This window comes from Acartia tonsa, chromosome 5, assembly GCF_053477335.1.
Source record: "Acartia tonsa isolate MP-2025a chromosome 5, ASM5347733v1, whole genome shotgun sequence".
Lineage (NCBI taxonomy): Eukaryota > Metazoa > Arthropoda > Copepoda > Calanoida > Acartiidae > Acartia > Acartia tonsa.
This window is the reverse complement of record NC_137264.1, coordinates 28,171,718-28,195,777: the sequence shown is the minus strand read 5'-3', so window position 1 is coordinate 28,195,777 and position 24,060 is coordinate 28,171,718. Positions and strand designations below refer to the sequence as shown.

Sequence of the window (24,060 nt, the reverse complement as noted above, 5' to 3'; positions counted from 1 at the left end):
TTTAATTTGTTTTTATATTTATTTCTTTTTCAGAAAGGTTTTCAGTACATAACTTTATTTTTCAATACACAATTCAAGTGTATAAAAAAGGGGGGAACTACAAAGCTGCACACGGGAAAACGGGACCTGATATAAATGTACATATGTACATCTTCTTGCTTCAGTAACCAAAGAAGTTTTTTTTCAACAGCTAGAGACAACACCGCTCACGCGACATCTTAGCTGCCAATGTAAATACAGAAGCAACACAAATATGAAATTATTTTATTATAAATATACCTATGCTTATTTTATCGTACATTATTTTATTGTCTTTTTTTATTATATTGGAAAATAAATCTACTACTACTACTACTAGTTGTATTGTGTTCCCGTTGCCCCACAGAATTAGGGACCACTGCAGGACAAAAAATACTCCCCCCACTCTCACTTTTATTTATATAATTTCAAAACTGAGTAGGGAGGGGGGGGGAGGGGTTCAGTGCTCAGCAGGCAGTTTGCGGGAAAAGGTTTATAAAAAGATAGGACAATTGACGATAAATCAATTAAACTCATAAATAATTTCTCGCTTAAAAATTGGGATTTTTTAACATCTTGTATTCCTTTCCTTTAAGCAAGGCTGACATTCAGCCGATTAATTTCAATTGAAATCAATTGAAAATCAAATACTTTGTTGGCGTAAATCTTGTTTTTTGATGTCACTGATGAGAAGTGGGTAAGAAGGGGGAGAAATAAGAAAAGAGGGTTGTGGGGAAATTTTCACTTAGAATTGTTTGTCAGAATCACCTTCCCTTTTCCCTTGCCTTTAAGATTTTTAAGAAAGTAAATAGTTGACAAACTTACTAACAAACTAACTAATAGATGAGATGTGTTAAATAAAAACATGAAGTTAGAAAAATCAATTTATTATTGAAAACAAGATAGACTTATTATAGAGAGAGAGTATGATAAAACATTAAATATTTCATAACATCAAGAATCAACAATATATGAAGGCGCGCAGCTATAGGATCTAATATATTGAGCTTTAAAAGTATGGATAAAAAGGATAAAACGTCAAAAATATCATGATTTAAACTAAAATAAAGCGGAATTTCTACAATTATTAATATATTATTTAAAAAAAAAAAACTTTCTTAACATCTTATACATTTTACCCTTTTAATATGATTTATTTACAATCAATATATATCAGGATAATTAAACTATGATTATCATCTAAAAGTATGGATAAAAAGGATAAAACGTCAAAAATATCATGATTTAAACTAAAATAAAGCGGAATTTCTATAATTATTAATATATTATTTCAAAAAAAACAACTTTCTTAACGTCTTATACATTTTACCCTTTTAATATGATTTATTTACAATCAATATATATCAGGATAATTAAACTATGATTATCATCTAAAATGTTTCACCAACCAAGGATATGCAGGGAGTAAGGGAGGGGACAATGGGCAATTAATTCAATATAAGAGTTATCAAAGAAAGGGCATGAAATCCAGTTTAATCCAATAAATTTGTAGGAAATTATAAAGGGATTGTTAATTGAATAATAGATTTCCATAGCGTCATGTAAAGTGAAATCACAACTTGTTTTTGATGAAATATATTGAAGTTTTTTGGTGAGATTTTTATATTAAAAGATTATTGGACCCGGCCAGCTGCTAGCAAGAATATGACTGCCCCTTTTTATTCTGTTTATTTCCCTTGCCCCTTACCCCCACCTCCCTTCTCCCTTCTCCCCATCTGCTACATTCCAAACTAACACAACGAGTGTTTATTTCTCTTCCCCCCACTTCCCTTATCCCTTCTCCCCGTCTGCAATATTCAAAACATACATAACGAGTAGCGGCATTTCATGCGCAAGTCCCCAAACTCAGTCAGAAACTGCTAAATTCTTGCACATTCCCTTTAAGCCAGTCCCCAAAGTCTGAGACTCCTAAAAATTGAATATTCGATCCATTGTCCCCTCCCTTACTCCCTGAAGGATATGGCAACTGAAATAAATGTGCTTAATATTTAACAAAAAGTATGCTGTTCCCATAATAAAAGTAGAGAAGAAAAAGATCAATAAAAACACATTAATTTTATATATTGCAGGAAATTTATTTTCAATTGCCTTATTCCTGTAAGCCATGTATCACCATTAAAAATTATGACCAATAGTAAATTTGACACAAAGTATCTAAAAAAAAACATTATAAATTTTAGGCTATAAAGCAAAATATTCAAATTAGGAGAGAGGTAAGGAGGGAGGGTGCAGAGGTGAATTATCAATTAGTCAACATTATCCATGTGATCAAATATAGACCCCACCCCCCTCCCCTATCTTTCTTGTTTTTGGTTAAAGCATTTTCTTCAAAATAAATCTTTTATGTGTCTAAACTAGAAATATGAATGATTTTTTATAATGGCATTAATAAAATATATATATATGATATGTATAATTATATAAAATGTAGTACTATAAAATAAATATAAAGATCACAAAAAACCACTTAGAACATAATCACAAAACAAATGTTATTATAAATGAAAATCATTATAAAATAAATAATGCCTTAAGATACAATAAGTAAATATAACTTAAAATAATAAAGTAAAAAAAGAATAAGTAACTAAGTAAAAAATTAAAGTACTAAACCAAAAAGTACAAAAAATGTGCGAGTCAAAAATAGGCAAAATTCCCTCCAACTTTGCTTTTCATTGTCCCACGAAATAAAGCCAATTAAAAAAATCTCAACTTTTTCGCGCGTTCAAATGTGTTGCGCGCTTTGTGTGCATTAAAGTCTGAGGGAATAATGATTATTTCTGACCTCATAATTATTTTTAACAGTACAATCAATGCTTGTTTCTATTTTTATTGGTAAATAGCATAATACATATATAGTAAACAAATCAAATAATGTTTTAAAAGCGTTTAAATGAAATCTTTGTATTGCTAAACTTGTGACCTAAACTTTTACAGTTATTTGTACATTTTCCTAAAGTTATTAATATAAAATGCACTCTGTAGGAAAATATATTTTAAATTGACACTGAAATTGGGCAATGGAAAACAAGTCAATCTTCAAATCAATTTAATATTGAAAAATTAGACTGAAGATTAATTTATCTTCCCCTAAATACCCTTTCAGAATTCTTTCTACTTTTCAAAAATAAGATGAAATAATATTTACAAAAAGAGGAATGGCCTTTGTAGCAGTACAAAATATGCCTCGGAGTTACTCTAGTAGAAAAAGTAGAGTGACTTAAATTAAAATTCAGACAAATTTTGGCTTTATAGACCCAAAATATTGAAAATGTACTGTACATCTATTCTATACTTGTTCTAGAATTGAATCCTTCCCCACTCCCATCCCAGCATTCTGCATAAACTGAAAAACAAGCCAATCCCGTTTTAAATTTAATAAATATAATTTTTGATGCTTTACCTCAATGTGAAAATCGAGCACTCCACACCCTCCTCATTTTTTTATATATAAAAGGTGGGCTGTTCATTCCCCATCCCATATTTACAATATCAAAAATAAGGGGGTAGGATGCAAGCTTAACTAGACATTTTGAAGGAATACGTAAAGTTTTTTTTAAAGTTTGTTATCACTGTGTTATAATATTGGAATAGACTATAGAAAATATTATATATAGATATCATGTTATGAACATTAAATATATATGTATCATTTACACGATTATTGTGTTTTCAAAACTAAGTTTCACGTTTTATTATTTAATGCATAAGTTTTAAATATTTATATTTTAATAAAGGTAAATTTGTTCTATATTTCAAAACTATTTTTATAATATTGTACTTAAGTTCGTCCTATTGTACAGCCCTACTAAAATTTTTGGAGCTAAGTCTACATTTAAAAAATGGATACCAAAAGTGTAGTATTTTTTATCAAATCTTAGCTTTAGCTAATAAAAACATTAAAAGAATAAGGGAGAATTCTCTAACCTGTAGAGAAATTATTTAATTACTCTTTTACGACTTATTATATTTTAGAAAAATCTCCTATCTAACATATCTTGTTAAAATTTTTGGGCATACAATAATTTTAAACTGATAAAATAGTCTCTGAATGTAACAAGGTTTAGTCCTATATTTTAAAAGAAGCGGATTCTCCTTAATCATCTGGTTAGGTAGTGGTGTGCATACACTTCTACAAAATATAAATGTATCACATTAGAAAATCATAAGAATAGAACTATTACAACAGAAAATGCTCATTTTTGCCCTACTTTCTAATTTATGAACCCCTCTGATTACTAACTTTAAAATGGATATAATACTATGGAAGTGAATGAACACTACTATATACAAATAAGGTTGATCCAGCTACCTACTCTAAATAATTCCCTGAACATTTCATGTGTTGATTTTATTTCTTTCCAGTTTTGAGAAGCTCCTCTTGAAGAAAATTTAGAGTTTGAAGCAGTGACTCTCGTTCATCTAGCATTGTAGACACCTGCTCACATTTAGATTCTAACTCGTCCTACAACAAATAAAAATTTTGGTGTACGTGGAATTGTATCAATTTGACATAATATAGACTTTATATAGGTCAGGTCAGGTTGAGTAGTGGTTAATTAAGTTCATTATGAATAGTTTAGATTGATCCCACGCAGATGAATTAATAAAAGAGCATTCACCCACAATTTATATAGTAAAATATGGCTATTTCCATTTAAATGTCTTCCCTCCCCCCTACTCTCAAAGGGTGGTGGATTTTGAAAAAAATATTCACCCCTGTCGAAGAGATTAAAAGACATAACAATTCTAAAGAGGAAAAAACCTACCTCTACTGATTTAGTTTTAGCTTGTTGTTTTGATATTTCTAATTTCTGAAGAGCTAACTGTTCTCTCAACAGCTGAACTTCTAATCTTGAAAGTTCTAGTTGTCGTTCTGTCTCAGATTTTCTTTTCTAGAAATAAACACCTTTAAAGGTAATCTTACTAATCATACTGATCCTTTTTTCGCAATAAAAAAAATTTCCCTTCAAGTGCCTGTAAAGAAATACCCCCCCCCCCCCTTTTTAAAACAAAGGGAGCCGGGGGATGGTTAGTGCTTTTTTGTTTGTTTGTTGCTTTTGTCAGATTATGCACAGGGGAAAAAACAACCCACCTTTTTTTATTGTTGTGTCAGGGGTTATTCAATAGAAACTATCCCCCCCCCCCCCCATTTTTTAACTTATGTCAAACTAACTGAACTAACCTCCTTATTTTCAGTAGTATGATGAGATAGGTTATCCATACTTCCACCGCCAGATTTCACAACATTAATAACGCCCAGGTTATCTCTGGCCAGGTCAAGCAGCGGCACATTCAGCAAAACTGGCGGGGGTGCCGGTAATCCTGTTTAAGAGATACTTAAATTTTTTTTGTATTTCTAGCATTTTTAGGTACTAAATTTCTAATGTGATTAAAAAACAGGAATTTTAATAAAAACAAAACAGGCGCTACGAATTATTTTGCACAGTTAGGTCTTTGAGGGGCAAAACGGCTAAAACCCCATTGACCAACCCTGCAATTAAATATCCTATTAAATAAAGTACAAAGCTTTTTTGTCTGTAACGAAGGATCTCGCTAACAGCTTATCCGATTTGGTTCAACTGGTAAACAATATTGAATTATCTTTTCCTGGTGGTAAGGGACCATCGTCCTCGAGTCTGACGTGTATGTCCTTCAGGCGGATGGCAAAAGGCGGAGGTGTTGCGATATTCTCATCCTGCGCCCATTCACCAAGCCTGCAAATAAAAAAATCTCACAAATCACTAACTATAAAAATATAACTACAATATGTGAAACTGCATACATACTAATTTTAATGTTTAAAAATCATTTTCCAAAATCTTAAGACCTGCTTCTTTATATGAATTTTTCTAAGAGGGTGGGTGAAACTACAATTATCTATTGCAAGTGCAAGTGCATAATATATTAAACGGTTCCACGACAAATGTAGGAGTCCCAAACGTAGAAGTTGAAAAACATCGGAGTGGACAAACGCAGGAGTCCCAAACGTCGGAGTGGGACAAACGCAGAAGTGGGACAAACGTCGGAGTAGACAAACGTAGGATTTTTGAGACAAACGTCGGAGTGGACAAATGCAGGAGTCCCAAAATTTTTTTTTTCGATTTGAATTTTTCTTTTAATTTTGATTTTTTTTTCAATTTTGATTTTTTTTTTCAATTTTGAATTTTTTTTTCTATTTTGATTTTTTTATACAATTTCCCCCCCCCCCCCCTCCCTCGGTCCCCTTATTTTTCTTAGTTAGGTTAGGTTAGGTTATAGGCCAGGGGGCCGAGCGCTGCGGCTAGGCAGGCTAGGGAGCCGAGCGCTGCGGCCATAACCATTATTTTGTAGACGGGTATAAAAAAAATTTCAAAATTGTCATATTATTAAAATAGCAGACACTCCTGCGTTTTACTTAAGCAATGTCCACTCCGACGTTTTTCCCACTCCTATGTTTGTCCTCTCCGACGTTTGGGACTCCTGTGTTTGGGACTCTTGCGTTTGTCCTCTCCGACGTTTGGGACTCCTACGTTTAAGGTAGGACCTATTAAACTCCTATGTTTTAAAGGTCATGGTTCCAAACTTCAAACATTAGAATTACACAAAAACAAAAAGGAGAGGTGATTATCCACTAGAACATCCTTAACCTTCACAAATGTAAAAGTAAAATCTTACTTTGAAAGTGTACTGGTCATGAGCTCCAGGTTTAGCCCGGAGGCCTCCAGCTCCAAGCTGGAGTCTGAAGATCTGGAGATGCGTTCTGATACACTCATCACCAAGTCAGGAGGCAAATCCTAAAATATATTGATCCTTATATAAAAGTAACAGGATGTGTATGCGAAGGATCTCGATAAAACAAACCGATATGGTTTTCCTTTACAGGGAAGAAAATCGTCTCTTCCATAAATTCACTTATTTGTCATTTTTTGGTAATGTTGGGTATCTTGTTTAGATAACCAAGAAGAACCATCAACTGACTATCAAATGCCTCGAGAAAGTCAAACTAATAATAAATGCATAAAGACTCTCTGCAAATAAGAGACTTGCAAAACCAACATATCAGGATGGAGCTTATTTATCTTATTTGTCTGTCGTCTATTGAATGTATAAACTAGTAGGTATATTATAGAGATCTCAAATGTGTTAATGCTTTCAACTATCTTTCTATAATGACCGTGTGAATTGAGTATTTGTCTATCTTATCAGTTTATTTAGAGTCTGTTCTTAAGTTTAACTCTACACCAACCTCTTAAATCCATCTCCATTTACTAACATACTTATTCATCTATGATCCTATCTATAAATCAAACAAAAAGACCCCAACCTGGAATGCTAAATGTGGATGCAAGGGTGATCTCGACTCCATCCTGATCTTGACCGTAGCTTTGTCCAGCTCTTGGAGCGCAACATCTGACCAACATTTTCCAGATTGTAAGAATCTAAATATAAAATAATCAATATTTTTAAAAAATATCTTTAACTGTTGCATTTAATTGAGAAAAAAAATTAGTGTCGTATTAAAAATCTAGTGGCTTCGCCCCTAGCCTCTAGGGGCTTTGCCCCAAGAGGTAATTAAAAAAATGTAGTATATGTGGTGCAGCACCAAATATTTGGTATCACCTGCATCATCACAAAAAAAATGATAGGGAATTTCTTTATTTTGGGGGGGGTTTGGGGTGACCCACCCCCCAAGAAAATAGCCTTAAACCACCACAGGACCAGTAAGTATATTCCCTGAAGAGTAGAATCCAATCAGTTCAGTGGTTACCGAGATATTAAGGGACGGACGAACATACAGACAGACAGACGGACGGACAAACAGACGGACAGACATCATTCCACTTTGTATTGCAGATACAAACCCATAAATTGATATAAGAAGTAAAAATAAATTTTTTAAAAACTCATTAGCTATACAATATTTAATTTTTGAAGTATTAACTTTGTTTGTAAATCTTGTACCTGGCTTGAAAAGATTTCCATGGAAGTACTTGAACCTGATCAATTACCAGGCTGCCAACACTTATCAGAACAGATGAGGGGTCCCCATGTATACTTGGTCGGGTACTTCTAAAATTTAATTCATATTTACAAGGAGTTGTGAAATTAGATATAAGCGGTTCTAGCAGCAGTTATTTGAGACAAAACTCTTTTGGAACAGACCGACAGACAAGACAGAAAGGCCGACAAACGCATAAACATCCTAACTCTTCAATCTGCCGATTTTTCCATTCAAATATTTGTACCTGGCGTATTCATCAGCCGAAGAACTACTCATATCTGGTACATCATCCCCTTGTAGTTCCTCACCAGGATCAGGGAGGGCAGCACCTGTACTTCCAGACAACTGGGCAAATTGTATCTTACCCAGGTGGACAGTCATAATGGAGACATCAAGATCTGTGTCCTGCAAAATAGATGGGTTTATTAACAAATAAATGTATGGTAGATGGGTGGTGCGAGTTTTGGTGTCCATGTGGCCAATCGAATTTTTCAATTGTAATTTGGGCGTTGCGAAGATTGGATTAGATATATAGACAACTAGACAAAATAAATAGGAATCTTTTAATATTATAAGATGAAATATATTGGATCTGCAGCTACCTGTAGTCTATTAACTGGAGGAGTCCTTCCTCCAGGTGGCTCTAGAAATTCTCCAGCTTCATCTGCCTCTTCAGCCATCTCTGCAGGACTTATACCTGGAATTTAATTTCTTATTAATTGATAGTATGGCTATGCAATGCATCCAATATTCAAGTTCTTTTTGTCTAGATTTATAAATATCATACTTTTTTTTCCATAATTCTCTTGTTTTACCATATATGATCGTTTTTCCGACAGTCTGACTTAATAAGCTTCGCCTTCACATATGTTGTTATGGTTGTTAATTAATAAAGTTTACCTCTCTCCTCATTGTGTACAGCAAAGAGAAGTTCAGAAATGTTTTCCTCTGTATTTAAAACTACAAAACCCTAAATAAAATAGGTATTGACATATAAAAAAATATATAAAAGTATTTACTATATAAAATTAGGTACCTAGCATTAATTTTTAAATAAAATTTTTTCTAAAAAATGTATATTCTATCCAAGTGTAATTGTAAGAAGTGATAGAAGGGTGGGGGGGAGGGGGGTTGAAGAATTTTCAACCCTGTTCAAAAGATACAATCAATATTATTATGGATGGAAAAGGGGGGGGGGGGGAAATGTGGTGACTCGTGCCACGACATACCAGCAATTTTATTTTGGGTGCTACTCCCTTAGTTTTAGAGATAATTGGGTGAAATCTTTTGGGCTGGGTCACTAATTACCCCAACTATTGGTATCTTTCAAAAAAAACGGCGGCGGATCCGCCGCTCCCGACGTTCGCCGCCATTTTCCGCCGCCGCCAAAAAAATTTTTTTTATTGCATTTCTCGCCGAATTGGGCAATTTGGAATCATTTGAGACCATGTTATTTTTTTCAAAAATTTTTCCCCTTATAACCAACCCGGCCCCCCGCACTTGTCATTTTTTTCAAATTCTCGTTTATCAAGGTATATCTTAAATTCAGTGCTTCTCCTAAGCTTTAAAAGATATTGAAACAAAACCTTTTGAGGTAGATCAGCAAAAAAATATTTGAATATAAAATGGCGGCGGTACCGCCGCTCCCGCCGTCCACCGCCATTTTCCGCCGCCGCCGCCAAAATTTTTTTATTGCATTTCTCGCCGAATAAGGCAATTTGGAATCATTTGAGACCATGTTATTTTTTCAAAAATTTTTCCCCTTAAAACCAACCCTGCGGGGGGACAGTCATTTTTTTCAAATTCTCGTTTATTAAGGTATATCTTAAATTCAGTGCTTCTCCTGTGCTTTTAAAGATATTGAAACAAAATCTTTTGAGGTAGATCAGCAAAAAAATATTTGAATAAAAAATGGCGGCGGTACCACCGCTCCCGCCATCCACCGCCATTTTCCGCCGCCCACAGGACGGCTTGTAAGGGGAAAAATTTTTGAAAAAAATAATATGGTCTCAAATGATTCCAAATTGCCTAATTCGGCGAGAAATGCAATAAAAATTTTTTTGGCGGCGGCGGAAAATGGCGGTGGACGGAGGGAGCGGCGGTACCGCCGCCATTTTTTATTCAAATATTTTTTACTGATCTACCTCAAAAGGTTTTGTCTCAATATCTTTAAAAGCTTAGGAGAGGCACTGAATTTAAGATATACCTTGATAAACGAGAATTTGAAAAAAATGACTGTCCCCCCGCAGGGTTGGTTATAAGGGGAAAAATTTTTGAAAAAAATAACATGGTCTCAAATGATTCCAAATTGCCTAATTCGGCGAGAAATGCAATACAAATTTTTTTTTGGCGGCGGCGGAAAATGGCGGCGAACGGCGGACCCGCCGCCGTTTTTTTTTAAAGATACCAATAGTTGGGGTAATTAGTGAACCAGCCCAAAAGATTTCACCCAATTATCTCTAAAACTAAGGGAGTAGCACCCAAAATAAAATTGCTGGTATGTCGTGGCACGAGTCACCACATTTCCCCCCCCCCCCCCCTTTTATTAAAACTCAACCCCCCATTGTGTCAACAATTTTTGATATACATAGCTAGGTAGGTGGGGTCTAAAAGGGTCCTGAATGTCCTGCTTGTACTGTCAGATATCTTAAATTTTTACGTGTTCCTTTTTTGACGACTTTTTATACAGTTTTGTACTATGAGAGGTGTACTTGGAAATTATAGTTGGGTGGGGAACACGAATATAATAGTGTGTTAACACTTTATGGACGAAATGGGCAAACTTTTTATTAAAAAATTTATGAGCTATTTTTTAAAGAAAATTTAATAATAATGGGAATAAGATATTTAAGAATATCGCATTAATATTGAAAATAAAAATTAATGTCATTATGAATCTTGTGAAGCAAAGCTTTTCTAAAATTATGGTTACTTTGTCCGCCCTAAGATCATTAATTTAGGCATGCTAGAATTACCCTATGAATTTCAAAATTTGTATTATCATTCCTAATAGGTCGTAGCAACTCTAAAATACTCTAAATAATCTTTAACAAATGTCTGTATGTCACTTTCAAACATGATTTTTTAAACGTTGATTTTTAGGACGTTTAGGAACAATGTAATAATTAATGCAATTTGATAATCAAGTATTAGAATGTTGACAAGAAGTTTCAGCCTTTAATCTTTTATAGAAGCCGAGAAAATCACGTTTCCCCCAAACTAAGACATACAGACAGACGGACATAAGGACAGCCGGACATTTCAAATTATAGAGTAGCTTTGCTACTAATAATCAAGTATAAGAATGTTGACAAGATGCTTCAGCCTTTTATCTTTTATAGGAGCCGAGAAAATCACGTTTTCCCAAACTAAGATATACGGACAGATGGACAGACGGACATTTCAAATTATAGAGTAGCTTCGCTACTAAAAATGTGAATTCTCAATTAACAAGGATGACAACATCCATTATTAGCGAAGCACAGATGTATCCTATTGTATAAAGTAGTAAGCTTTTTTTTTGTCTGCAGCTTCTAATTAGTTCAGGGAAGGTTTTAACTATTTAAAACAATAACTCTTATAGAGTTTCAGATCAGAACATTAATTTCTAAGTCTAAACGAAATTATACATAAATGTGTTGCAAAATAGCGTACATACAGGATACTATAAAAGGACATACTTTCATTTATAGGATTTAATTAATTAATTAATAGGAGTTGCCTTGTTATAATACTTTACCTTGTTGCCCTAAGAATCATTATTCCAAAAATCAGATGAATAGGAGAAGCATATTATACTACAACATGTTGTCAAAATGCTACGCTTTCTAAATTTTACCTAACTGTCATGGGAATCATCATATAAAGTTTGAAAACGATAGGATAATTCTAACATATCTTTTTTAATAATATATAATACAAAAAATGTTTTTAGTGCACTTACGGACTTTCTGGTAATGATTAAGGAGAAGCTACGCTTTCTAATCTATACATAACTGTTATAGGAATCATCATGCAAAGTTTGATATCGATGGGACAATTCTAACATGCCGAAATTAACGAAAAGAGCTAACCATTACGGACGGACCGACCCTAATTTTACAAAATTCCTTCTTATTTGACAAAAATCTATAAAGGCGGGTTAGTTTTTTGTTTGTTTTTAAAAGCGAAGCTTTTATATAATTAGGGTCAGTCTGTCCGTCATTCCGTCCGTAACGGTTAGCTTTTTATGTTAATTTATACATGTTAGAATTTTCCTATCGATTTCAAACTTTGCATGATAATTCCTATAACAGTTAAGTAAAGATTTATGAAGCGTACCAACTCTATAATCCATACTAGAAAGTCCGCACATCCAACCTTTTGAACGCCATTTTCATATCTTATAATCATCCTATATATATGATTTTTTTATCATTATTACATTTATTACATCAAGGTATAATGTTATAAGCGAAGCATCTCCAAAATCAAAATGTAAGTATGTCTTTAAACAGTGTCCTGTATATTTTTACCAGTTTTGCCTACAATTTTGTTGACAAATATACATTTATATTCTGCTTATTTAGTTCTGACACTCAAGGGTTAATGTTCGTTTGTCCTACCGTTTCAGAGCTTCTCTTTTATGGATATTGTCATAATTGTTTTACTGTAGGTCAAGCATTATGTTATAATACAAATAATTTCTATCATCAAGCTTTATAATATAAGATCTAATCCTAAGACCTAATCCTAAGACCTAATTGGACAACAATTAATTTAGGTTAGGTTAGATTTAGTCATATTAGAATAGGTTTTTTAAAGAGGTATTAGCTAGGAGCACGAACTTAAGTCAAAATATATATATATTATATGTGTCAAGAATATTCCCAGTGTTATAGAGTTCGCTTGTCAGGCAGTCTAATTTAATAAGCTTCACATTTTTAAAAGCGAAGCTTTTCTATAATTAAAGTCGGTTTGTCCGTACCGGATAGCTTTTTTCGTTAATTTAGGCATGTTAGAATTGTCCTATCTTTGCATGGTGATTCCTTTAGTAGTTAGGTACGATTTAGAAAGCGTAGCGACTCTATAATCATTACCAGAATGTCCGTACGTCCATTTTAAACATGTTGATTTTTTTTACTTATTTAACAACAAATTTTTATGTGATCTAATCATCTGATTGATCTGATTTTTGGTATATTGATTCCTGGGACAACAAAGTATAATGTTATAAGCGAAGCAACTCTATAATCAAGTCCTAAAATGTAAGTATGTCCATAAACATTATCCTGTATCAAACAGTTTTTCAACAAATTGACTTACAATTTTGCTTCGATTCTTATACAGGGTGCGCCACATAAAACCGGAATTTTTCTAATTTGCGAACAAATGAACATAAAATCGTCAATTTTAAAGATTTTATTAAATTTTAAAAACTGGGAAGCTAACTAGGTATATGACTATTAGATCATTCAATAAAATCGCCGACAGGATCAATCGCCGCCTCCACCCGCCTCCTCAACCGCCGGCAGGCCCAGGTCAAAATGTACCTCTCCAAGCTGGCGAAGTTCTCCTTGATAGTGGCAATAATGGAGGTCTTTATGGTATGGGCACGTCTATTGGTGCATGCTTCAAAGTAGCTCCAGGCCCAAAAGTCGATTGAATTAAGATCGGGCTGCTGGAAGGCACCATTTCCTTAGGAAAGTAAGTAACCGCAGGATCCAAATTCACCTAACTATCAAGCTGCCCATCAACACGGCGGCTCTCATTTGGGCCAAAGTTGAGCTATGACGACGTTCTATACCTTTTTGGAAATGGCATGAAGATTCAGCTAGGGTTGTAAGCGCAATACATAGTCAAAAATGAGTTTTTAAGTTCCATATGGGTCTCTAACGTCGAGAATCGAGAAATTTTCACGATTTTTGACGTTTTTGACATCTCTAAATCTGCCACGTTTCACTTTGCCGTAGTATTACAGCCAAGCCATTTTAGATAGAGAGCTCTAGTCTTTTCTAGTGTCTTACTTATGTATCTAACAGTATCCCCAGCAAGTTGCATAACTCTACCTCATCTACAAATGGGCTGAGGTCAGATTTAGTGGGCCCTAGTCGAGAATTATACCACCAGCGCATTTCAAATCTGCCTTGTTGAACATAAGCGCGGCCAGCTGGGAGTACGAGCCAGTCTTCGTCCAAAGATTTTTTTGTGCTAAAAGGTCACTACCTAAGCTTTTTATAGTGGGGTCAAACGTCCTGATTGGTCAAGTAGTTTTGACGCTATGGCCGTTTAAAAAAAGTCCGGTTTTATGTGGCGCACCCTGTACATTTGTATTCTAATAATTAAGTTCTGAAAGTATACAAGTGTTAATGTCCGTTTGTAATACCGTTTCAGTGCTTCGCTTTTTTGGATGTTGTCATCCTTGTTAAATATTAAATCCTTGTTATAATCAAAGCTTTTCTACAATTAAGATTGCTCTGTCTGTCCATTATTGTTCTATCTATTTCAAACTATGCATGTAGAACAATGGAAACAGGAGAAAAGGTGTTTTGATTAAAATGAAAAAAATCAATCAAAACATTTTTTATTATTAATTTATTACCTATTCTTTTTCAATTAAACTGTAGGTAATTTTGATGAAATAAAATATTAATTTAGAAAAGCATAAACTAAAATTTTTTTGTTTAATTTACCCAACAAGAAGTAACGTCAATTTTTCATAAATAAAGAGATGAAAAAAAGGAAATATATGATAAAAAAAACATTATAAGGGACAAAATTATTTGTTTATTATGTTACGGAATTCCGGTTGAATATTATTATGCAATTTAATTTTTGATTCAAAATATTGATATGTACTTAATTACCTTTTCATGGAAACAAAGACAAGACTGGGGGCTTTGCTTATAGTCAAACAAAAAGTGGGAAATGAACCCACCATCTAATTTATTATTTAATATATACATTACTTACAATTTTATGATAAGAAAATGTAAAATAGATAATTTTGAAAACGAAGCCTTTCTATAATTGGGATCAGTCTCTCCTTTTGTCTGTATGTCAGTTTGTACGTTTGTACTTCTGTACGATACAATCAGCTCTTATTGTTAATCTAGACATGTTATAATTTCCTATTAATTTTATTTTTTCAATATTATTTTTTCAATCTATAAGCAATTTTTGTATTTGTAGATGAAATCTTTAATAGGTTTTTTGGCTATTTTTATATTTTACACATTTCCCGATAGTATCTTTTGTGTTTTTGGTCTGATTTTCAAAACTTCAGTACATAAGGGTATTAAAATAGAATTTTCCATCAGTGTAAGGTATCTGTAGATGAAAAGGCAAGTAGCTTTTTCTTATTTCACATATCTCTTCATTTCTTCAGTGTTTTTGGTTGGATTTTCAAAATTTTTGTTGATAATAATAACCATTTGTTCTTATCATCCTTAACCCTTAAAAGTAAAGCCCATTGCTGCGCCTATTAGAGCTAGAAAGCCAAAAAAAAATTGTGCATGTCTCCTGTTTAATAATGAATTTCCAACTAAAAGTGAGTCAAAGTCAATTTTAGCTTCCTTCACCTTTTCATTTTTTTATTTAACAACCTTTGTTTTTAGGTCCTTTTTTACTAAACAATTTTAAAGGCTGTCATTTTCTTATTTTTGAAGCTAGAAAAATTTTTTTTTTTAGAAAATGTTTATCTTTAAGTAAATTTTGTATTATTAAAACATAAATTTTGGTGGGCACAGCTGTACTTGGCAGCTGCCAGCTGCCGCAGTCATCTGGAAAACTACGGCAGATCTTTATGAAATTTTATTATGTTATTGAATGCCCCCCCCCCCTCTCCAGTTTTTCTGTGTGTGAAAGATTGAAAACCATAAATGAGTAACTTATTAAATATGGGTATAACATATAACAGAGACTTAAAGAATTTACCTTACAAAGATACTAAATATCCTCTTTTAGTAAATCTTTATATGACACAGTGGGATCTTTTGACAAATATCGGGACATTAAGAGTAGGCAAAAGTAAACTTCAATAAATAAGCTTGTATTTGAAGAAATGATGTAATTTTTTTGCTTTAACTCAGAAATAACTTAAATTTTGCTCCTGTTAACTTCTAATTTGCATTTGGTGAGTACGTCTTGCTGTTTTGGAGGAGCGAAGCTACCCTATTTTTAAAAAATCTATAAACCTTAATAGCTTTAGTTAGGATAGGCATATTTTTACAAAATCAACGTCTATGTAAATATTTCTTCAATGCAAACAATGTTTGTGAACAAGAATATAGCGTCAGGTGCACCCAGTTTGAGTCCCAGCATTTTTACGTAGGCCCAGAATAAGTAAAATAGGACACTTATAAGGCATGTTTTCAAATATTTTTTTTTACAGATATAAACAACAATAACATAATTTTCAAAACACTTTTGATTTTGTGCTAATACCTTTATTGTGCTAATAAGTGTATTTATATTCATTTAAAGTTTGTATAAGAATATAAACATAATTACTTATATTATTCTCACATGCATATTGCCCTCATATATTATAAGGTTTTAGCAAATATTTAAAAAATCCCCAAATTTGAATTTCTGCTGGACCAAAATCAGTTAGAAATACAATTGTTTTAAGAAAACATGAAATTTAGCAAATTCAATTGCTAAAATAAAAGTATTTATAAGTCATCTTTATTTAACAACTCCTTTAACCCTTAAATGTCCATTAAAACCGCGAGAACGGCAAAAATCGTTAAAAATCACGCCAATGGCGGCAAATAACGGCGAAACGGTTCGCCGGAGGCAAATGCTTCATTAGTCAAGAAAGATCCGCCTCAAAAAATTAGAAAACATTGCAGAGATGAGTTTGGGCTCTAAAATGACTCCTTCCTCCTCTAACGAGGGAAAATTTGAAATTAACAAGAACGAAATTGTTCAAACCATGCAATGTAAAATTCTTAATTACTCAAAAACGGCCGGGAGGGCGCACATAGCAAAAACTGTTTAATACACAGTACATGTTGCATATTGATATTATTATTGCCAAATCCGCGCCCTCCTGGCCGTTTTTGGATAAAATGGAAAAAACTTATTTTTGGGGGTTAAAAATCTTTATATTTTTGGTGAAATTTTCTCAAAAAATGCCAATTTACGCCCCCAAAAAATATTTTTTTAAATTTTTTCTTTTATTACACATTTGTACAGGTATCTGAAAAGTACCTCACCAAAAAATATTTTCATAAGCTGAACATAAATGTATTTTTTGTTGCTTTGAAAAAATTGGGTAAAAAAATCTGGAAAATCATGAAAACTGATAAGAAGTTTTTCACTACCCTTTTTAAAAATGGCATAAATCCGCCAAAAATTAATATTTTAAAAAGAAATTTCTTTTCTAGCTGTCTACTTACAGCCATTATTAGGTCCTAGGATAGATAAAAGTAGATTTTAAATTTTTTGGATGTCCCGATTTTTTTCAAAAGATCCCACTGTGTATGAATTATAGATATAATTAGGATAAACATTTTCTTAAAAATTTGATTTTCTACCTTCAAAAATAAAAAATACTTTGACTGACTTATAGTCTGAAATTCATTATCAAACAGTGGACTTCAATGCCCCCCCACCCCTCTGATTTTTTCTATTTCATTTTCTGTGTGTGAAAGATAGAGAGCCCGAACTGCGTGTGGGTATGACACATAACTGAGAGTTGAACTTTTTGAATGTCTCTATCCTGGCGGGCACAGGATGCTTGTAACCCTGAAAGGGTCATCCAGGTAAAGAGCAAATATATTTTTGTTACTTAAACAAAGCATTTTATCTTACCAAAATACTAAAATATCCTCTAGTAATACATCATCTGATGAAATACAGGTGTTCAAGTCAATTTCCTGATTCTCCAGGTCTCCAGAAATTTCCTGTGACTGCAATTTTTTACTTAGAGACTTTTAAACTTAAGCTTTTCTTACATGTCTACATAACCTATTAAAATTATCATAAAGATCTGCCGCCATTTTCCGCCTACCGCCGACTGCGGCGGCTTGCAGCTGCCAAGTACAGCTGCGGCCGCTAGAATTTATGTTTTTATATTTCAAATATAAAATTTACATAAAGATAAACATTTACTGCAAAAAAATGTTCTTCTAGCTTCAAAAATAAGAAAATTACAGATGTTTGAAATTTTTAAGTAGAAAAGGACTTTAAAAAAAAGGTTGTTAAATAAAAGGGTGAAGGAAGCAAAAATTGACTTTGATTTACTTAAGGTCGGAAATTCTTTATCAAACAGGGGACTTGCAGAAATTTTTTTTAGCCCTCTAGCTCTAAAAGGAAATGAGATAATAGAGGGGAGCGTTGAATGCCCCCCCCCCCTTCCCCCAAATGATAAAGGTGGGGCAATTGGCCTGGGTCAAAGGTAAAGCTGAAGTACATTTTATTTCACAAAATTATTTTTTTTAATGTAAATTTTATATCAAAAATTTCAAAATAAAAAATTAATGCAGCAATAGTTATAACCCTCTATCTTTCACACCAATGAAAATTGCCCTCCCCCCGAAAAAAACATTAAAGGGCGAATATAGGTTCGATATGATATGAGCTTATATGAAAGGTGCCATTTCATACTTTTAGAATATCCATGCCAAATCTAAAAATTCAAAAAAATCCTTAAGTAGATTTTGCAATTTTCTGTTTCAATTGAACATATGATAAATCAGATTGACGACAAACCGTTTATTTTAGCCCTTTACAAGACTTTTTTTTACTATTTTGCTTAAGTTTGATTGACTATTACATTGGCACGCACCTTAAAAGATAATTTAAATGTTTATTATTTTAGATTATATACTAGTTTATTTAATTTTTAAAAAGCATAAAAATAATTTGCGTAGAAGGGCGTCAGGACTATTGACGGGGGTAAATAATACGTCTTAAAGTTTATTTTCTGTACAGAGATCTTTGATTAATTCATGATGGTATAAACATCCCTGATTACGCATTTTCAACACACACACACACACACGGCCACAAAAAACAGGGATTTGAAATCATTCTTCCTCCAAGAAAATTTTATTGATTATTTTTTATTTTACTTATTACATTATTTGATGTTTTTTTAACTTTTAAATATTTTACTTTATATATTTTGTATGAAGGTAGAAGGAGGGTATATTTACCCCTGATTAATTCCCGAAACCTTTTTCTCATTTATTTGTACTGCAAAATAACAACAGTATTTAGGCAAACTCTACACGCATCCTGTTGTGAATATGGGTATTTGAATATGTTAGGGAACCACTCCTCTGACGTCACAAATTAGCCCAATTGGCTAGGTTTTTAGCTATAACGGCCTTATCCAATGGAATATCTTTATTTGCTTGAGTTATTCATAATGTATATACTTGCACCTTTGATATAAGCTCATATCATATCCAACCTATATTCGCCCTTTAAGGGTTAAAGAATTAAGTTTATCGATGTACACATGTACATGGTAAAAACAATTTAATAAACAAAATATAAACTATTTTAAAGTTGTTGCTACGCTTTCAAAGTTGTACCTGTTACAGTAATCATAATGCAAAGTTTTAAATCGATAGGACAATTTTAACATGAAAATGGTAACAAACAATCCGTCAAGTAAGGACGTACAGACCTACTGCTCTGCGTACATGCTCTAATCATAAAGAAAATATGCTTTTTTAGAAACATAATACAATAAAAAAATCATAAAAAATGTTGTCAAGAAGAAAAAATCTCATTTTATAATGAACGTCTGAAATTTCTGGTTGACTTTTTATATCGTACAGGCATCCTACTACTACGTTGGAAATCAATAAGACAACTCTAAAATTCCTATAAAAGCTATCCGTACAGATTAACCAACGGACTATTTATAAGGCTTTTTTATTTACACAAGTATCATAAAAATGTTATTAAAAAGTGTACATGGACGCAAGGTTTTTTTTATCAACAATTAGCGATAAGTGTTACCATCAGAAAGGCGGACCAACCTCAACTATACTAAAGTTACACTTTTAATGATTATAGAAAAGCTTTCTTTAAAAAAAAGTTGATTAATTTAATTCATTAAAAATGTCGCACATTACTGAGTTTGCGTTTTTTGAGATAAACCAAATAACATTCAGGACCCTTTTAGACTCCACCAGCTAGGTAATATATGGGTAAAACTTGAGGCATGTCTATAGTTGCAGAAATATTATTTTAGCTAAGACTGAATAAAACAAGAATATTTGTACGTCTAAAATATTTTCCATTTCAAAACAGAGATAGGGGGTATTGATCTGTTTATTACACTAGTCCCTATAAGTTTTATGATGCCGTTGGCTTCATAACTTTGGAGATTTTAAATGAATTTCGATTGATGGTTCATTAAGATGAGTGTCAAAACGTTTCACTAAACTAATTGTAATCTACAGAAGGAGTAAATTTGTATATCATCATTGTCTATCCCCTTTAGATCCTACATTACAATTTCTGCAAGTTTCTAGTTGCCTAGCACTGTATGAGATGAAGAATATTTTTACCTCTGACTCCCACATAGAACTTTCTCCACTCTCATCACTTCTAACACTCATAGTCTCTATATCCATCTCAGGAGATCTTAGCTCCTTAATAAACAGATAAATAGATAAATGACTCTCATCACTTCTAACACTCATAGTTTCTATATCCATTTCAGGAGATCTTAGCTCCTTAATAAACAGATAGATAGATGGAAAAATACGGATATTTAACCTCATTAATAACAGAAAGCATAAAGATAAGTTGGTTTATTTTTTCTCCTAAACATTCTTTTTTATAATAAACATTTTTCTTTAGTTGATAGACATCAAGATAAAAGCATGAATATCTTAGCTATAAAATAAAGATCTTACCATGTAAATGGATAAAGAAATATAGGATTGATAGACACTTTATTTCTCCCAACAAAAATCGATTCGATATCCACATTTTAAGATATTAAGAAATTAAGAAACGAAAGAAAAATAGAAAGTTTCACCGATTAATAAATAGCAAGGATCTACATCAAAGGTAACTTTTTAGATTTCAAAATTGAAGGACATATGTGAGTTGCAGTTTGAGTGTGCTTAGGAGTATGAGCTTCCCCGTGAGGTAAGATCTAATAAGACAATGAAGAAAGTTACCTTGGTGAACCTCATAGAGTCCATGATAGAATTAAAACTACTTGTTATTCCCTTGCTCTTACTCGAGCCCCACTCGGATCTCAACGTGTCTGACCTAAACATAACAGGGATGAAAAAAAAGTTGAACCTGAAAAGTTAGACACATATTACATATGAGCATTTTTGGATCTTAATAATTTTGAATAGCTAGGTATCAATAATCAGGGATATAAAGGGATAAGACAATGGCCGATAAATTGATGTACATCCTAAATGATGACACACAAAATTTTCCCTTCTATAGATTATAATTAATGGTTGCACACTAAACTTAATAAACCAACCAATCAAATTTCACACATAGTCCTCAAAGTTGTTAAGCCAACGAATAATAAAACATTATAGTAAAACTTTATGGACTTGTGTAATAAGCAGTCTATTGTCCTCTCTCTCTCTCTCTGATTAATAATACATCAATAAGAAACAAAATATAATAGGGTGGTAAAAATTTTAATTATTGTTTCTGTGGAAACATTCTAAAAAAAAAAAAATACTACTTTTACCTGACAGATTCTGAACTAAGAGTTGGTACAAGGTTTAGTTTCGGAGTTGGCCGTCCACCAAATGTATGTTGGGGGGTTGATACAGCACTAAAAAAAGATATTACGTATTTTATACAACGAATATAGTTTCGGCATGGTTTGCCTTTCATAAAATGTATTTTAGAGTATAATCTATGTAAATAAACTAAATAGGTATAATTTATTTAAATTTTAAATAACCTGATTTAACTGGGTTGACAAGATGTAAATCCTTATTTTTTAATTTTGAATTGTGAGCTAGTCATTTTAGTAAAAGTTAGGTTTTGCAGAAAACATGGGAAAAGAAGAGGGGTTAATACGAACAATTAGAGAGGAGTAAAAACAAAAATTATGGTTGTAAAAATTAAAACGGCATATCTACCTGTCCATAGAATGCCCCAAATTCGACAAAGGTGACGCTCTGTTTATAGCATCAGCACTGAAATACAAAAATAAATAATAACTACGCTTAAAAATAAATATAAAAGTAGTTAAATAGCTTTGCTACTAGTTTGAGAAATACAAAAAGTAAAGTTATAAAAATGTGTAAAAGTAGGATCTTTATGATTTTCTGTTCCCAGTACTTGTCCGTTTTGGAACTCCATAATTTGTTGGATAAATACCTGTTATCATTAGATAAATCTGTTGGAGTATGTTCTCTATGATTATCTCTGTTGGTTCCTGTTTCACATACAAAAATAAAATGGACACTGTTCCAGATTCTTCAATGTCCCACAATGTCTAGTTCAATAAATGCACATTAGGTGAGCAAAAACAACAATCTAGAGCTTCTTGTAAATTATTAGCTTCTCTAAATCTATTTTTTTTTTTATTAAGAAACCCTTTAAATATTCAGGGAAAATCTAGTTAATTGATATCTATTCTCAAGGATAAACTTCGAGTCATAAAAAGAAAAATATTTTCAAATTCCAGATTTAGAGAATTTTTATCTTAGTTATTTAAAATCCAATTTATTATTTTTATGTTCCTTGATTATTGTTAGCACTGACACAGAGATTATTGGCAGCACTGCCACTACCACTGCTGCCGTCACGACTAGATGAATACCCACTAGACGACAGCGGATCAGAATGATCTGTTAACAATTTGACATATAAATTGTTACGTTATTTTGGTTGAGTGACATAAGATATATTTGTAGATTTAGAATTAAAGCAACTCCATATTTTAACATGTCTGACAGGCTGGCTTTCCTTATGTATATAGAAATTTAGTATTTTTTGTCCAACATTCTGTTTTTATACCCAAAATCTAGTTTTATATTTTTCACTCGAAGAATTATTTAAACCAACAACAGACAATAAGACTTGAAGATTGTCAGCTGTACCAAAAAGTTTCTCTATTATTAGTTTCAATGTCATTCCTATCACAGGTTCAAGCTTGAGCCCTTGTGTTTCTGAGCATAAGGAAGTTTTTTCTTTTCCAAAATGCAATTCTTTCTCTTCCTGTTTATATTTCATGTTTTATTTTTTTTAAACCGATTAATTTGTTTCATATAAATTAGTGCAAAAAAAATGTATCTTTTAAATAGTGGGGGGGGGGGGGTGACACATTTGCTTAAACGGTGTGAATAGGATTAGGAGGATAGGTTATTTTGGCAAAAAAAGTTTCCTTTGGGGATGTAATTTCCATATTTTAGAAAAAAAAGTTGGATTTGGCCTCCAAGTTCCGGTACTGCAGGCCTCCAGGAGGATTCTGGACAGGTAAAAAATATTTTTGCTTTTACTTTTTTAATTAGAACAAAATTAATTTCACAAAAGTTGCTACTTTGTAGATGGTCCACAAAAAAAAACTCTCACAAAAACTTGTAAAGTAATATTTTTCAGTTTTTGCCTGTCCAGAATCTACCTGGAGGCCTAGAGTACCTGAACATGGAGGCTTAATCTAATTTTTTTTTAATAGAAAATTGACAATCCAAAAGGAAACTTTTTGCCAAATAACCTATCCTGTTACTCCTAAGACAAAGATTATACTTACCGTTTAAGCAAATGTGTCAAAACCGAACCATTAGCAATAGCAATAGCTAAAACTACCAAAAGGAAGAATCTAGAAATGGGGGAATACTCTACAAATAAAAACTATTTAGATGAAAATATTTTAATGTTTTTAGAGAATTTTTAAAAATGAAACATTTTTCCTCTGATGAATTAGCCTCACTGACATTATTCTGAGGGGGTGTGGGTGTTCTGACTAGATGCAGCTGTCCACAGCTGCTTCCCTGGCGGCTCTGCTTGTGTTGTGTTAACATCTGTGTGCAGCGGAAATAGTTCTTATTTTGTTAATATAACTAGTTGCGTCGCCCATAGTCTCTAGAGGAAGT

The 24,060-nt window shown here is 32.6% G+C and overlaps 1 protein-coding gene across 15 annotated transcripts; it reads right to left on the bottom strand.

Moving 5' to 3' along the window:
• Positions 1-889: 889 nt before the first annotated feature.
• On the bottom strand, positions 890-24,017 carry LOC145319202 (uncharacterized). 15 transcript variants are annotated; one of them, XR_013879739.1, is made up of 22 exons: positions 23,880-24,017; positions 23,106-23,187; positions 22,710-22,817; positions 22,343-22,402; positions 22,102-22,158; positions 21,702-21,788; positions 21,160-21,253; positions 20,539-20,622; positions 8,924-8,993; positions 8,626-8,720; positions 8,268-8,428; positions 7,984-8,091; positions 7,346-7,460; positions 6,697-6,815; positions 5,653-5,756; positions 5,225-5,367; positions 4,809-4,934; positions 4,356-4,504; positions 3,443-3,868; positions 2,128-2,193; positions 1,158-1,409; positions 890-1,025 (listed from the first exon to the last, which is right to left on the bottom strand). XR_013879739.1 is itself a non-coding variant. In XM_080161164.1 (19 exons), the coding sequence occupies exons 1-18, from the start codon at positions 23,986-23,988 to the stop codon at positions 4,391-4,393; spliced, it is 1,836 nt and encodes a 611-aa protein (XP_080017290.1). In that variant the 5' UTR covers positions 23,989-24,017; the 3' UTR covers positions 2,094-3,868; positions 4,356-4,390. The 15 variants fall into 15 exon arrangements, 7 of the variants coding, with proteins under 7 accessions (XP_080017290.1, XP_080017291.1, XP_080017292.1 ...); XR_013879738.1 differs by lacking the exon at positions 3,443-3,868 and having other exon boundaries at positions 4,352-4,504; XR_013879732.1 differs by having other exon boundaries at positions 2,128-3,868.
• Between the last annotated feature and the right edge of the window lie 43 nt (positions 24,018-24,060).

Excerpts from the sequence above, each read along its gene's own strand:
- LOC145319202 (XM_080161164.1), bottom strand. The coding sequence starts at position 23,988 with ATGTTAACACAACACAAGCAGAGCCGCCAGGGAAGCAGCTGTGGACAG. Across the intron at positions 8,994-20,538 it reads GTTCTATGTGGGAGTCAGAG|GGTTTTGTAGTTTTAAATAC; the intron begins GTAAAAATATTC and ends TATTTTATTTAG. Across the intron at positions 8,721-8,923 it reads TGTACACAATGAGGAGAGAG|GTATAAGTCCTGCAGAGATG; the intron begins GTAAACTTTATT and ends ATTAAATTCCAG.